The 15,397-nt window shown below is 35.4% G+C and overlaps 2 protein-coding genes across 6 annotated transcripts in view; one reads left to right on the plus strand and one right to left on the minus strand.

Annotated features, from left to right (window-relative positions):
* LOC131036353 (UBP1-associated protein 2B) overlaps positions 1-6,660 on the plus strand; it is a 44,317-nt gene extending 37,657 nt beyond the window's left edge. Inside the window, exon 2 of the mRNA XM_057968218.2 lies at positions 6,133-6,660. The gene's annotated coding sequence lies outside the window, so the exon portion shown is untranslated. The remainder of the gene's footprint in view (positions 1-6,132) is intronic.
* A 3,794-nt stretch (positions 6,661-10,454) lies between these two features.
* Positions 10,455-15,172, minus strand: LOC131036329 (uncharacterized). 5 transcript variants are annotated; one of them, XM_057968191.2, is made up of 3 exons: positions 13,673-15,016; positions 12,502-13,143; positions 10,455-11,045 (listed from the first exon to the last, which is right to left on the minus strand). In XM_057968191.2, the coding sequence occupies exons 1-2, from the start codon at positions 14,820-14,822 to the stop codon at positions 12,536-12,538; spliced, it is 1,758 nt and encodes a 585-aa protein (XP_057824174.2). In that variant the 5' UTR covers positions 14,823-15,016; the 3' UTR covers positions 10,455-11,045; positions 12,502-12,535. The 5 variants fall into 5 exon arrangements, with proteins under 5 accessions (XP_057824174.2, XP_057824193.2, XP_057824168.2 ...); XM_057968210.2 differs by lacking the exon at positions 10,455-11,045 and adding an exon at positions 11,102-11,580; XM_057968185.2 differs by lacking the exon at positions 10,455-11,045 and adding an exon at positions 15,026-15,172 and having other exon boundaries at positions 11,907-13,143; positions 13,673-14,902.
* Between the last annotated feature and the right edge of the window lie 225 nt (positions 15,173-15,397).

Here is a 15,397-nt window from a genome sequence, read left to right on the forward strand (position 1 = left end):
ATGCCACCATAACTACCATATTACTTATTAGGTTGGCATTGCCAATTTGATTTCATGTATTTAATTACACTTATGAGTACATAAACTATGAAACACATGACGACTTAATGTAATCGGTTGTATATTTTCTTTTTCTGTTGTAATTATTGTTTTTTTAAGTATTTTAGTAATGGGAGGAATGACATCTTGTTGTGACGTATTCACACATTGCCCCATTGCAAATGGGGACCCCTACTTTTTTTTTGCTTTTTAGGGTTAGTTTTCTTGGCTTAGGCTTTTAGGTTTGTGCTATTAATCTTTGCATTGGGGAGTTGCTAGAGAGCTCATTGGGATTGAATGGCCTCCTTGAGTTGAGATGAAGCAGTAGGTGGTCCCGGTCAGGGTCTCTTTGAAAGCTTTCTCTAGGTCAAGCCTTGCTCTAGTTTTGGGGTTATGCCTTGATTGAGTTTGGGAGAGTCTTTGCATTATATCTAGAACTTGCATGTAAATCTTAGCGTGGTCCTGGAAGTTTGAGTTAGACTCAGTCAAGGATATGAATGAAGATGAAAGTTGTTGTCAAGAGCCCCCTTTTGGGTCTAAGTTGGTCATGATGATTAAAGTAAAGCGAGGATCAAGTGCAACTACGAGGGATGGAGGCAAATGAAGCAAATCCTCTAAAGCCCTATCCATTATCTTCAAATTAGGCCTAAATTCTTGCTTCAAGCCCCAACCCGGGCGAAGTTGACCTAAGCATGCTTTTGAAATATGTTTGAATGATTGTCAATGAGGAACTTAGAGGTTAAGAACCAAATTCGCTCTGGTACCTTCCAAAGGTACAGGAGCGACTTTCTTGGTAGAGAATTTGTGCCCTCATTTGGATAGGAGACTTCATCCTAGAGCCTTGTTTGATACCAATTCCACTCATTTACCCTTCGAGGAGCAAAGAACATTAAGATTGAGTGTGAAAACTTTGGAGGAAAGTGGAAAATTTGAGCTAGATTGTGAATTTCACTCCTGACCCTCTCTAAGGTACAGGAGGGAAATCTTCTTAGGCTCCTTTTGCTCACGTAATTTGGATGAAATCTCACTTTCAAGGTTTGAATTGGAAGGAGATCAACCTAAGCGCACCTTTGAGTACGAATTTGAGCCACCCTAGACTTCAGAGTTTTGAGAGGAAATTGCAGAATTTAAGCACAAGCATGAATTTCGCTCCTGACCCTTCCATGGGTACAACAGCGAACTCTCCTAAAACCTCCCTTCTTCCCTCTAATTTGGATCAATTTGATGTTTTTAAGCTTTGAGTGAAGAGAGGATGATTTGTTCAAGTCTTTGAAGTGCATTTAAACCAAGTTAAAGGATGAACCATGGAGGATTTGAGCTTTGAAGCAAAATTCGCTCCTGACCCTTCCAAGGGTACAAGAGTGAATTCCTTAGAATCACCTATTTGCTCCTAGCTTGGATTGAGATCTTTGTTCCTATGGTATGATTGGAAGAGAAGTTGATTTGTACGTGCCTTGGAAGTAAATTGCAGCATGATAGAAGGAGGAAAATGAGAGGAATTTGGGCCCTAAAAAGAAATTCGCTCTTGACCCTTCCAAGGGTACTTGAGCGAATTCCTTAAAATCCTCTTTTATGCCTAAGTTTAGACCACAAACCTTGTTCCCATGGCATGAGTGAGAGAGGAAAGGAATGCTAATGCCTTAAGTATGAATTGAAACCTAGCTGAATGCGCTTGAACCTTGAGAAGATTGAGAATTTGAGCTTAAAGGTCAAATTCGCTCCTGACCCTTCCAAAGGGACAAGAGCAAATTCTCTTAGAAGCACTCTCCAGGTCTTTAGCTTAGACCTCTACCCTTGCTTCCCAGGCATGATTGAGGAGAGGACGATCTATCTAGACCTTGTGAATGAGTTGAAACAAGTTTGAACATCAAAACATGAGGAATTTGATCCAAGAAGCAAAATTCACTCCTGACCCTTCCAAGGGTACATGAGCGAACTTTCTAAGCACCCTGACCCTTTCTAAGGTACATGAGTGAAACTGTCAAGACTTGTCTTTAATCTATCTTTTGAGCAAGGGATCCCCTAAAGGTGACTTCTTAGCATGATCTTAGGCCAAAGCAACTTAGATAAGGATGAAGATTGAGTGTTTGAGTGAGGTCCAAGCTATATCCCTCAAATTCGCTCTTGACCCTTCCAAGGGTACATGAGCGGAATCCTCAAAAGGGCTTTAATTGCTCACTCAAACAATTAAATGGACCCTATCTTGAACTAGGTTGAGGGGAAATGGACTTGATCAAGGTGGAAGAAGAACCCAAAAGCTAAGTTTAAGAGCAAAGTTGAAGGAATGTGAAGTGTTTGAATCAAAAAGAAAAACTTCACTCCTGACCCTCACTAAGGTACAAGAGTGAAATCCTTGAAGGGACTCCTTATTTTGCCAAGGTACTAGAAGGATCTTGTTTTGAGCAAGGTTAAGGTGAAAATTGACTTGATTGCGATGAGGAGTGAAGTGAAAAATCAAGTCTAAGGCAAAGTTAAGTGAAATAAAGTATGAATTGAGCCTAGAGGATGAAATTCGCTCGTCTCTAAGGTACAGGAGTGACCTTGTGATAGAGGCATGTACCTCTTGAAGGTACAAGAGCGAAATCATGACAAGAACAAATGAATTGGAGAGAAGGTTAAATGCAAGTCGGCCTAGAAGCAAACAAGGCGGTTTGATGCATTAATAAACCAACCTCACCTTTGGCGCAAAGTTCAAATTTGAATTTCCAATGAAGAAGTCGGACAGCTTGGGGAAGATACAATTAATTTTATTTATTCAAACAAAGTCGGCTTTTCGAGAGAGAGGTGAAGTCACCTATATAAGAAAGATCACATCTTAGTCGTTCATCATCCATTCAAATGCATTCTTCTCTAGAGCGAATTTAAGAAGCAGACTTAGGAAGCGAATTTCATCAAGTATTAAAGAAGCCAATTTCAGATCTTAAGAAGAAAGGTTAATAATTTTCATGAGCTGAATTCTACAAAGAACTAACTGGAAAGAGCAAACTGCAGCAGCTGATTTGAAGGCGAACTTCAAAACTTAACAAATATTGAATGTAATTATTTCATTGGCCAGAATTGAGTTTTGTAACAAACCCTAATTAGGGTTTTCATTGTAAAATCTTGGCCACTGATCTCAAATTGATTTGAGCCATTGAATTGTAAGCTCTTCATTTGTAAAAGTTTATAGTTAATAGTGAGTTAATAGTCAATAGATAGTCTAAAGAGAATAGAATAGCGATTAGAGTAGAGTAGGAGGAGAAGACAAGAGATTGTTGCCCAAAATTGTAAATAAACTTCATTTTTCATTCAAGCTATGGTGAAATGTGTTGTTTCTTGCAATACACATGGTTTCTTGTTGGATCTTCATGTTAAATGGTAAATAATTAGATTGAATGAAGGAATTTGTTGAATGTACTTGTGTGGAATCCTTTAGTCCATACCACTAGCCTCTTACTGATTGTGAGCTTGCCTTGTGAGGTCAGCTGGATTGATATGAGCCTAACTTTGAATTGTTCTACACTCATTGCTTATGCATTAACTTGAATGGTGACCAATGTGTGATGGTATTGATTCGAACATCTTTGAAATGCCCTTAGAAGATTGCACTGAGCTTGTGTCAAATTGTTCAAGTTGATGGTGAGACCTCGCTCGGTAGGATTAGATATAGTCATTCATCCATGTTCTTACATTCTAGGCCTTAGAATAGACCTTCTCAACCCTTCATCTTTTGCCATTTTTTTCAAGCTCTAGCTAGTTTAGGATCAAAGAGAATCACCATATTGCAATATCGGATGATTAAGTTCCAGCAAATCAAGCATTCAGGCATTCAAATCTAAGTCCCCTTGTGATTCCAGCATAATCACATCAAACCTTCTGTGCTTATCCACATGCCATGACCTGACATATCTGAACCTTGGAGTCTTTCTTGGATGAACCTTAAGCAAATCTTCAGCATCCAAAAAGTTTTGTTCAAGAGAGGATAAGATACTTTTTTGGTATTTTATTCTGTGTTCGCATGTGCATGAAAAACACATCAACACATCCTAACTACCATATTACTTAATATGGTTGGCATTGCTAGTTTGATTTCACTTATTTCATTACACCTCGATTACTTAAACTATGAAACACATAATGACTTCAATTACTTGCAGAGTGCAGGTGATGGGAGGAATGCCATCATAACTACCATATTACTTTTTAGGTCTTAAAATGGATAAAATGCAACTCTATAGGATATATCAAGTTTGGTCTTAAAATGGGCAGAATTCAAACTTCGTTTAATGTAATGCATTGGTAATGTGGAGTTTTTTGCAGAGAGCATCTTGAAGGTTTGTAAGTTATGATTCATTTATGAATGTAGCAGCATGCCAATATGCCATAATGTTTTAGGATCTTGGTTTGATGGACTTTTCTTTTCTTAAGGTGCATTCATTTGTTGTACTCTACATTGTCACTTGGATATTCATTGTCAATCAGCCTGTTATACATGGTTCATAAGTGTTGGTTGGCTTGGTGGTTATTTATTTTTAGACCATGCAAACCTACGCAGTTTTAATCTTCATTATTTCAACTACTTTTGCCTTGGTATGTTTTGTGGAATGTTTCGATAATATTCTGTGATCTTAAATTGAATCTATTTGTAAGCCATGGCTCTTATATTAATTTGATGACATGTCTGTCACACATGAAAGGCCTTGTTGAATATTCTGGTCATTCTATATTATTATTTTTATTTGTTTTCCATCCTCTTATTTTAGTAGGATGCAAGAGTTAATATATTAATTTTTATTTGTTTATTTATGTTTTTGTTCTTGCTCTTTTTATGATTGCACGTATAAATATTTTATACTAGACTTCAAAAGCTACTCAAAAATCAGTTTCCATATTTAAATGTTTCCAACTTACCGAGGAGAATCATACGGGAATCAGTTTGTCCTTGTCAGCCATTGATTTCCAACAATAAGAGAGATTTTCTTGTGTTGGCTGTTTAGTGTCTACCCTTTCCTTGAGAAACTGCTGCCTGTTGTCATCAGACATTGGTGGTTTTATTTCGTTTTGTTGATATTTGTCATAACAATTTAACTGTTTTGCACAATTCTGATATTTATTTACAATTAAGGAGCATTGCTGGAATAGATGCCTTCACTGATGGGATATGGTTTTTGATATGACCATAAGCTAAGTCACAAGGTTCAAATTCGAATTTGAATTCGACAGCCATGAAATTCGGATGAAATTCGACAAGGGAAAATTTTGAAAAAAAATTCGGATAAAATTCGCCTTCTATAATTTTGTTTAATTTTAAATATATGTATACTTCTAATAAATTATCAAAATAGCGACCCTTGTTGGAGAAAATCCGAGGGCGACCCAGCAGTTGCAGACACCCATGACCCAATAGATACAAAGCATATACAAAGAATACCCACGACCAGCTGAGTTGTGTTTAGAGGCGGATAGCAGTGCTTTATAGAGGAAATTCGATTAAATTCGAACCTCATCCATGAAAATCGCCGTATCCTGTGACTTAGACCATAAGAAATGAAGATTTAGAAGACATGTATATTTGTACCTAGAAAATATTGTGCTTCTAATGCTCCCTTCAAGAGATTGTAGTAGAATAAATGCACAGAATAAGATGGATCCTATAAGATGTGCAATGTCATGCTTTGAAAGCACAGTATAGTATGCTCCTGCAAATTCCTCTTGAGGAAGTGGAACCTTGGGCCGTTTGTGTATGAGATGTTTGATCCTTTAGTTTTTTAGTAATTGATTGGCATGAGTATTATTTGGTACAGAGTTTCTCAGAATCCTCTCTTTTTGATTTCAAAATTAATGGTCTGATTGATATTCTAACTTGTTAATTTCTATTATTGTTTTAGCTACATATTCATTTGATGTTTTGCTCGTCAGTATACTGATTTACATTTTATAGTCAATCTTGATGGATGTTAGATGATTGTCTTCAGATTTCAGGACTCATCTGGTGATTCAAGAATTTTTTTTAATGAGAATTTAGTTGTGTCATTCTAAATCTGCATTCTGTTTTATAATAAATAGATATATTATTTATTATAATAAAGTGGAATCGGTCCATCTAAATTGCAGGATCTGCTATTCTTCTACGCAATGACCATATTTATGATGAGGCTGCCAAGTTTGGCGTGGACATATCCTTTTGCTGATAAAAGAAATTTTCAGTCGCAGATGCCTCGATAAGGAGGGTTTTCTTCCTTACAATTAAAAAAAAAAACTTCTGCCTTTTCACACTGCATTTTCTGCCTCTGATACTGGCAATATTGATGGAACATTTCAACGATGCACCTCCAAATATTATTGTTCGGGGGATTTTTTGGGATATCAGAGGCAGAAGGATTCTGCAATTTTTGTGACAACCTGCCATATTTGGAACAAGAAAGGAGATATGAGTATGAACTTTTTGTATTAAGAGGGTGAGATTTTAGACTTCATAATTTTATTATTTCCAACGGAAGGACTCTGGCTGGTTTCGCACTATGGTTTTACTTTTATTGATTTTGTGTATTGTATCTGCATTTGTAGAGGTGCCAATCTAAAAATAAACTTCTAAGCCCAAGTAATATAATATTGTCGCTGCTTTTTTCAAAACAGCCAAAATAGGGTCTGGTTGGTTTGGTGAACTTTGAAAGCAAATGAAAAGGAAGAAACTAATATTGATCCTTTCATGCCTGTTTAAAAGATTCTACGTTAAAGGTATGTATCTTTTGGAGGTGTACTTCGAAAGCAAATGAACGGCGGGATCTAACGTCTCATTCTCTATTTTATAATATACATAATTATTTATTATGAAATCATTCCTTCAAAATTTAAATATTTATGAGCATTTACTGAGCTTAATATTTAATAAAATCTTATTTTGTTCACCAGAACTGCATGATTGAGTATGACTATATTTTTTTGGGTGTGCTTCGAAAGCAAATTGAAGGTGGGATCTAACGTCTCATTCTCTATATCATAATATACATTATTATTTATTATGAAATCATCTGTTTAAAACTTTAATATTTATGAGCATTTTCTGAGCTTAATTCTTAATAAATCTTATTTATTTCACCATAACTGCACGATTGAGTATGATTTAACTATTTTTTTAACATAAACCTTAGTAAATCTTTAATTTGGATTGATTATTCATTATGAAATCACCTGTTTAAAACTCTAATATTAATGAGCATTTCCTTAGCTTAATTCTTAATAAATCTTATTTACTATGTTTGAGTATGATTTAACTATCTTTTTAACAGAAACCTTAGTAAATCTTTGACTTGATTAATTATTTATTTTGAAATCATCTGTTTAAAACTATAATATTTATGAGCATTTGCTGAGCTTAATTATTAATAAATCTTATTTAGTTCACCATAACTGCATGAATGGGTATGACTAAACTATTTTTTTAAAGGGTAACCTTAGTAAATCTTTGATTTGGATTATATATTGGTAAAATTTATTTAATTTGATAAGGATCACCATGCTATTCCTTAAATGAAAGTTGTTCTGTTGTGTATGATTGCTGTGTATAATAGTATTCCACCATTATAATCAGGTTTTCAACATTTATTGCAACTTTGTGTTTTGTCTAGGACATGGTAGCACTAGGACATGGTGTTGTTTTTATTTGGCACCTGCCTCTAGATTTTTAGGTTAGGTGCTAAGACATATACTGTAACTTTGTGTTTTGTCATCGGTAATACCGGCATTAGGAAGCAGTGAGCACTGGCTTGAGAGAATATGGCAGTCCGAGATTGTAAATACTAGGAAGCAGTGTTATTTCAGCAGTATTTCAATTTTATGGAATTGTCAATGTAGTATTTTAAATTTTAAGTAAATGGCAGCACTGGCTTGAGAGTATATGGCAGTTAGAGATTGTAAATACTTAAGATACGTTAGTTGTTGAAAGCTGCGTGGAGAAGGAAAACGATGACTTCTCTGAAAAAATGAATAGTTATATGCATGAAACACATTAGAGAAGTCCTTTTGAATTATAAAATGCCCTTTTAGTTATACATGATATCAGGGTTTTAGCATCACTTGCTGTTTTGAGAGAATCTTGTCGCATTCAGTGTGGTAGAGTTGCAAAATATGTTATATATATGCTTTCACATTGAAAGTGCCCATTTTTAAATTTTGGTATGGGCATACGGCAGATCTCACACCTACTTTTTGTTGTTGTCGTTAACCTTGCATTTATCATAATGCAAATCAGTTGCAGACTTATCTGTCATGGTAAGCTGCAAATTTTGTAAAACATAAAAAGTAATTCTTTTGGGATCCTAAACGTTCAAGAAAAAGCCGTTTTTCCTTTCTGCTTACCTTCACATAAAGGTACACGTGATTCATAAGAGTAGTAAAAATAAAAACAATACATTATGATAAACTGAATGGCATCAATAATATAGTGAAACTTTAAAGCCCTTAATTCTAACGGATTGCTAATCATTATGAATACCTGAGTGGCATCAATTCACAAGTATATATGTTGATATGCATATTGTAAAATGTGATTGATATGCATAAAGAAAAGTCATTTAATAATTAATGGTATCATGGTTGAATGCCTCTGTATCATATACTAGAAATTGTTTTTCTTTTTAAATATTGAACGCTGAAAATAATACGCTAGAAGAACCATCCCTCACAAAAGTGACTGATGTTAGAAAAATTCCAACCACAAAATTAACAAGGAAAATGCAATAATACAGACGATTGTAGGAAACTATAAGAGAAGAACCAGCCGTGAGGTTAGGAAAATCCCAACCACAACGTATACAAGAAAAAAGAAGGCCTATTAAAAACGGGAAACCCACAATGCATAAAGAAAGTCAAATGTTTTGTCGCATCACTGCATGACTTTTCACTTCTTAATGATGGTGGATCCCTAAATCAATTTAATTGTTTAAGGTGGCGAGGGCCTAAGACCAACCTAGAGTTATTAGCAACACAATTTAACAATTATTGTTGCCATGCATGATGAGCTGTCCACATCAGGGCATGGCTTTTCACAACCGTTTTTACCCCCATTTAATGATGGTGGTGAAGATTTCAATGTTCAAACGGACAAGAACTAAAGACCAATCTAGACTTACTATTTATTAACTAATGTTGCCCCTGAAAAAGGAGCTGTTGCCATCACAACCTGGCTTTCACAAGAGTTTTCTCCTCACATTTACATGGAGTGGTAAGTACACGCGTGTTTGGGTGAAAGCTGCAAAACTAGAGATTCACCATCTCTACATAGGACCGGGCCCCGCCTTTGCCATCCAAAATTCTAAACAGCAAACAAACTGATGAATTATAGACCCTAAGGTACATAAATTAGTTCTAATGAATAAGGATCTAATAATAAAATGATTGCGTAAGAGAAATACAGATAAGTTTTAGGAATCTTTTTAATGAACTAATCACTTAGATTTAGAATGAAGCAAATTAAGTTCGATTTCAAATAATTACTAACTAATACATATTTGAAAAAATGATTACATTAAAAGAAAATATATTTTCTAAGGGACACATATTTACTAACTAATACATATTTGAAAAAATGATTACATTAAAAGAAAACATATTTTCTAAGGGACACATATTTGATAATAAAAAATGGATTGTACTAAAAGAAAACATAAGTTATTAGAAACATCATTAAATAATGAACTATGCATTATACCACCTACATTTAAAAGCTAAGTAAATTAAGTTTGATATTCTTTTATAATTTCTGTTATTTCGATGATTTCAACTTGTAACTTGGAAAGGTACGAACATGTAAAATATCGATGCCACTGCAGTGCTAATTTCCCAAACAAAATGCTCATTCATCAAATAGATATTCTAAACTACCCCAGAAAATCAAATTTTGTTCATTGTACAAAATAAATTCTGTGTTGTCGTTATTTGGACATAAATAAAATACAATCTGAGGAATATGCCAAGTTATGCAAGATCAACTCAGTGCACCGATAACTTTATTCAGGTCTCATTTTTGTACTCGATAACGAATTGAAATTTTAAACGTACATCATTGAAGATGACTTCTTGAATTTTGAATTTGAATTTGGAAAAACGTGGTAATGGTGATCAACATTAAGGCTTGCGGAATGTTTCTTGGTTAAGATCAAAGCTCGTTTCATAATCAAATATATCTGTCAGTGTATTAGTAATAAAAATGAGCATGCTCTAGAGCTGAACAAAAAGCAGTTTGGAACCGTGCAAATGCTTTAGTTTGTTGGCACAATCACAGTTAATTAAGTAGCTTTACACTGAGAAATGTTGGCTGACATTATAACAATTTCATATCTTTGGTAGTGGATAGTGCTGTATACTTGATGAAGCGGCTTGACAAAGTGATAAATCTTTAGTAAATTTATAACAATTTACACATCAATGACAACAGTTAGCATTGACCAATTATAACCATGTCGGACATGTCTGCCTGGCTATTGCTAGAGACTAATGTGACAAAATTTCTCAAACGTAGGCAAAAAATCATTGTTTTTCTCATGAATGCTGTTGGACCCTTAATAAGACCAACAGGTTGAATAATCACTCATAACACATCTATTTGAATAATCAATCATAATATATCTAGTTTTCGACATTTTTGGGAAGAAGTATCAAGGCAACTTTATTGTGCTCAATTGGAGATCGCAAATAGAACTTCGGAATTACAAAGTGGCCTTGATTGCAGCTTCATGCCAGATCAACTTCGTTGTACTCAATTGGGGATAGTAACTAATACAAAATTATTTACTAGCCTTCCATTGCTTTTCTTTCCTTGATTTTGTATCATGCCAAGATCAACTTCGTTGTGCTTGATTGGGGATTATAAATAATGCAGAATTACATACTAACCTCCAGTTGCTTTTAATTAGGAATTGCATGCTGAAAGATCTTCAGTATTTAAGCTTTCCAAAATGACACGTATGGCTGCATCTATAAAAATGATCCAAAGCATCAAATATTACAGTGGATGCAGATTTGGGACCCTGATCAATTTGAAGAGAATATTAAATTATTTTTACCCCATATTTCATCCTGGACTATGTACTATGTAAAAATATATGCCTTTATTTGCTCTAAATTTCATCCTGACCTATCTAAAAAGTATATTGACATGCCTTTACCACAAATTTTATTACTATCAACAGTAGTTGTAGGCAAGCAATTAACACCATCTGACATTAGAAATGCGAAACAAGGTGTAGCTCTTAAGACAACCCATTAGAAGATTTTCTAAATTCAAAACTTTAAGACTCAAAGATGAATTCAGAGATCTAAAAAATGAAGGCCATATAATTTCGATTGTGATCCTAATCAACTACTTGTTAAACATAGGAAACATATATTCAGTCTCAAATCTCAATTGCAGACCCCATTACCATATTGAATATGTCAAGAGTAGCAAGCAAAAAATGGCCCATATGAATAAATCTCCCCATTGTCCATGTATCATTAAGTGCAGGAAGCAGCCAAAAACACAATACTTGTTCAACATTGCATCAGAGAGCCAGCTGTACATTTCTGTAGAATAATGAGAAACTATGTAACAAAATTAAATAGGAAAAACTAATTACAAGCCTTCGTAAACCATGAACAAAAGAAAAATCCAGAGCAAAAATGGCATAAAATATTCACTCTTATCACTGGTATAAAAATGTAAGCATAGGCAACATTATTATATTGTTTGTGAGAAAATAAGAAACAAAATAGTCGTACATGGATCATTAAAAAAAACAGATGCCATAGATCAAAAATTGGCTTTAAATTAAAAATTAAAATGTGTATCTGGTTAAAAAGAAAGCTGATAAACCAACCTTAAAATTAGTATAAAGTTTGAACACAAATAATCAAACACAAACCACAATAAAACATATGGATTCCCACCAACAAAATGGCCTTTAAAGTACATTTAATTTTTCTTTTTGGCATACAAGAAATGACCAACACCATGACAAACAAGGACCAAACGTATTGTTAAGGGAAGTCATAATGACAGGGCAACCTTGATTTACATATATACTCAGTACTTGACAAAAAAAAGGACGAAAATTGCCCCCCTTCCAATGAAAAATACAAATCTCGCTATTTTTGGCACTGCCTGGAATCTCAAGGCCAAAACATAATCCCTACACAGTATTCTCTATGCATCAATGGCTATAGAAATAATCCTATAGTGTTTAACAACAGAGCACCTATATTCCCCTTGAACTCCAGACAATAACTAACACTGTATATTAGTTCCTGACCCTTAGATTCCCATTTCAACTACGATAAAAGTGTCATTTAAAGAAATTGGTATAATATTGACATACCTTGTGAAGTTTGAACTCTGAATATAGTTCAATTATAATACAAAAATATAATACCTAAATTTACTACAATATTGAACAGAGAGGGTGCAAGACAAGCTAATGTTAACTTTCAGATGTCTTCAAAACATACCTACATCGGCACATTCCCCTCCATTAGAGTCATCTCATTGCTGTGATCTTCTTGGAAATAAGATCTGGCTTTGGTTGTGTTGTTTCTGCAGGCCTGGTGCTGGAGGCTGGCCTGTTTGCTCATTTAGCATCAGCTGGGTGGGTGGCTGAATTTGATAGGCAGGCAGCTGATCCTGCTGAGTTTGATGAATAGCCTGTGCATTTGGTTGCTGAATTGGACAGGCAGGCTGCTGATCCTGCCAAGTTTGATGAATAGCTTGTAGACCCAGTTCCTGAATTTGGTAGACAATTGGTTCCAGAGGAGAATTTGATGTAGACTGGTTCAATTGCTGGTTTTCACTGGCATTGTTTTCTTCCTTTGTTGCTTGAGAATCGTAAACATGGCTGACTACAGTTAGATCTGGTAGATCTGGTACTGCAGCCTGACTGAGTTGCTGGTTTTTATAGGCATTTTTTCCTTCCTTGATTACTTGAGTATCATAAATATGGTCGGGTGCATTTAGATCCGGTAGATCTGGTGCTGCAGCTTGGCTCAGTTGCTGGGTTTGATAGAAATTCAGTCCTTGCTGTGCTGCATGAGAACTGCTATCATATTTAATGCCCGCAAGTAATCCATGTTTATAGGTATTCAGTCCTGGCAGAGCTGTCAACAGTTCCTAAATTAGATCAAACTGGGGGAATGTGATTTCATGCTTATTTTGAGAGTAATGCAGGGTTCCTAGATAGTTAGACAAACAATAGGAATTTCAGGGAAAATGAAAAAATCAAGATTCTTTTCACTATATCTACAATACTTTATTTACACCTCTTTATCCTGTATTTTTCTCTTTTAATATTTCTTTTACACACCCTATATAAATCCCTTTTTGATTCAAAAAGCAGGAACCACTGTTATAAAGAAATAACAAGCTTATTAGTTGCAGTCTTAATGAATCCTAAATTAAAATACATTCTACGTGAAATACCAACTAGACCTATCCCACTGTAATTGAGCTTGCTAATCCAAACCACTAAGAAAACTCAAAAAATAAGATTCACCATTGAAAAGAAATAGCAAGTTTATTAATCACAGTCTCGATCAATCCTAACCTATTGTAACATAACTTCTGATCCAAACACCACATGGAATCCTGACCAGACTGATCCTATCATAATGGGCTAGGAATTAAAACCTGCAATTGGCTGTGTTTCCAGGTATGCTTGCAATGGAATTGCCTTCTGCAGAGCTTTTGCATGATGATGAGAGCTAAAGGCTCCTGTAGGTAGATTTGGGAAATCCAATTCCCATTTCACAACTTTTTGATGGTGCTGAGAACTAGAGGCCCCTGTAGCTAGCTTTGGGAAACCCATGTCCCATTGCAGAGATTTTGCATGAAGCTGAGAGCTAGAGGCTCCTGTGGCTAGATTTGATAAACCCATGTCCAATTCTGAATCATCGAACCATTCGGGTTGCAAAACCTCAACTGGGTCAGGCCCCATAATTGAACCCTTACCATGAGTAACAGCCTGGCCACTACGGTCCAATGGAATATTCTGGACGTCTTCTTTTTGCTTCTGCTTCTTTGCAACTCTCGTACAATGCATATAATGTCCGTAAACATTCTTATCAGGTTCCTCTAGGGCCTTCTTGGCTCCTTCAACATTCTTATATGTAAAAATAACATGGGCTTTCAATTTTCCAAACTTGCTATCAAACCCTAGCTGCCCTTCTTCTATTTCACCATATAGGGAAAAATGATTTACAAGTTTCAGGCAAGACATATAAACAGGGACATTACTTACAAGAATCTTTCTTCGCCTGACATTCTTTTGCGACATGGCAACCGCTTCCACTTGTGCTTGTTCTTGTTCATCAGAAGCCAGCCGGCACAGTGTCCTTCGGCTATCAATTTTCTTGCAAGGGTACTTGAGCGCTCTCTCTGCCCCGTCCAAGTGCTTGTATGTGACAAAAGCGCAACCTTCAGATCTCTCAAGGTCATCGTCCATTACGACTGTGCACTCCTCGAGCTCGCCGTATAGAGAAAAAATTGAATATAGGGTTTCTTCCGTGGTTGTTGAATGCAGCCCATCGATGTAAACTTTTTTATGCGGGAGATTTTTATCAGCCAGTTTTCGTATGTTGTGCAGGAGCTGCGCGTCTTTCATGGCGGCGTCGCAGAGAATGTCGAAAACCTGGTCTGCGCTGAAGGGTTTTAACAGCTTTTTAACCTCATCTTTTTCTTCTTCTTCAGATTCATCATTGTCAGAATTTTCAATTTCATCTTCTCCTGCAATTGCTCCTGTTCGCTCTTCTGCTTTTTTCTTCTTCAACAAGCTTTCCATCTCTACTGTTTTACAGTCTGCTAGTTTGTTTTCGTGATGACTTGTGGCGCGAATTACAAATAAATGCGATCTGAAATTCCCTGTGATGAAAAATATTGATGGTAGTTGTTAACCACGGAGAAGAAAGATGAAAGCAAAAATACAATGTTAGAGGATTAGCGTATTAGTGGGGATTATGGAAGGAATAAAGAAAAGTTGAATACTAGTAAAAGTGACATCTTCAACCGATTCGAACTTGCCAAATACAACGAAAATTCGATGTAATCGAGCGCCCAACCTTCCTTTCAAATACAGCGAAATTTCGGAGGGTTCGATCGCCTAACCTCGCTTTCAAATACAATTTTGTGTGGATGATTTTAATGAATTTTAGAATATGCTATTAGCATGGCACAACATGTAAGCCATCAAATGATTTAGGGTTAGGATTATTCGTAATTTTATATATATATATATATATATATGTTAGTAGCATTCATGACATAAAATATAAAGAGATCAAATGAATTAGGGTTAGGATTAAGGTTAGGGTTATGATTACGATTATAGTTAGGATTAGGGTAAGGGGTTGAGTTAGA

This window comes from Cryptomeria japonica, chromosome 10 (genome assembly GCF_030272615.1).
Source record: "Cryptomeria japonica chromosome 10, Sugi_1.0, whole genome shotgun sequence".
Lineage (NCBI taxonomy): Eukaryota > Viridiplantae > Streptophyta > Pinopsida > Cupressales > Cupressaceae > Cryptomeria > Cryptomeria japonica.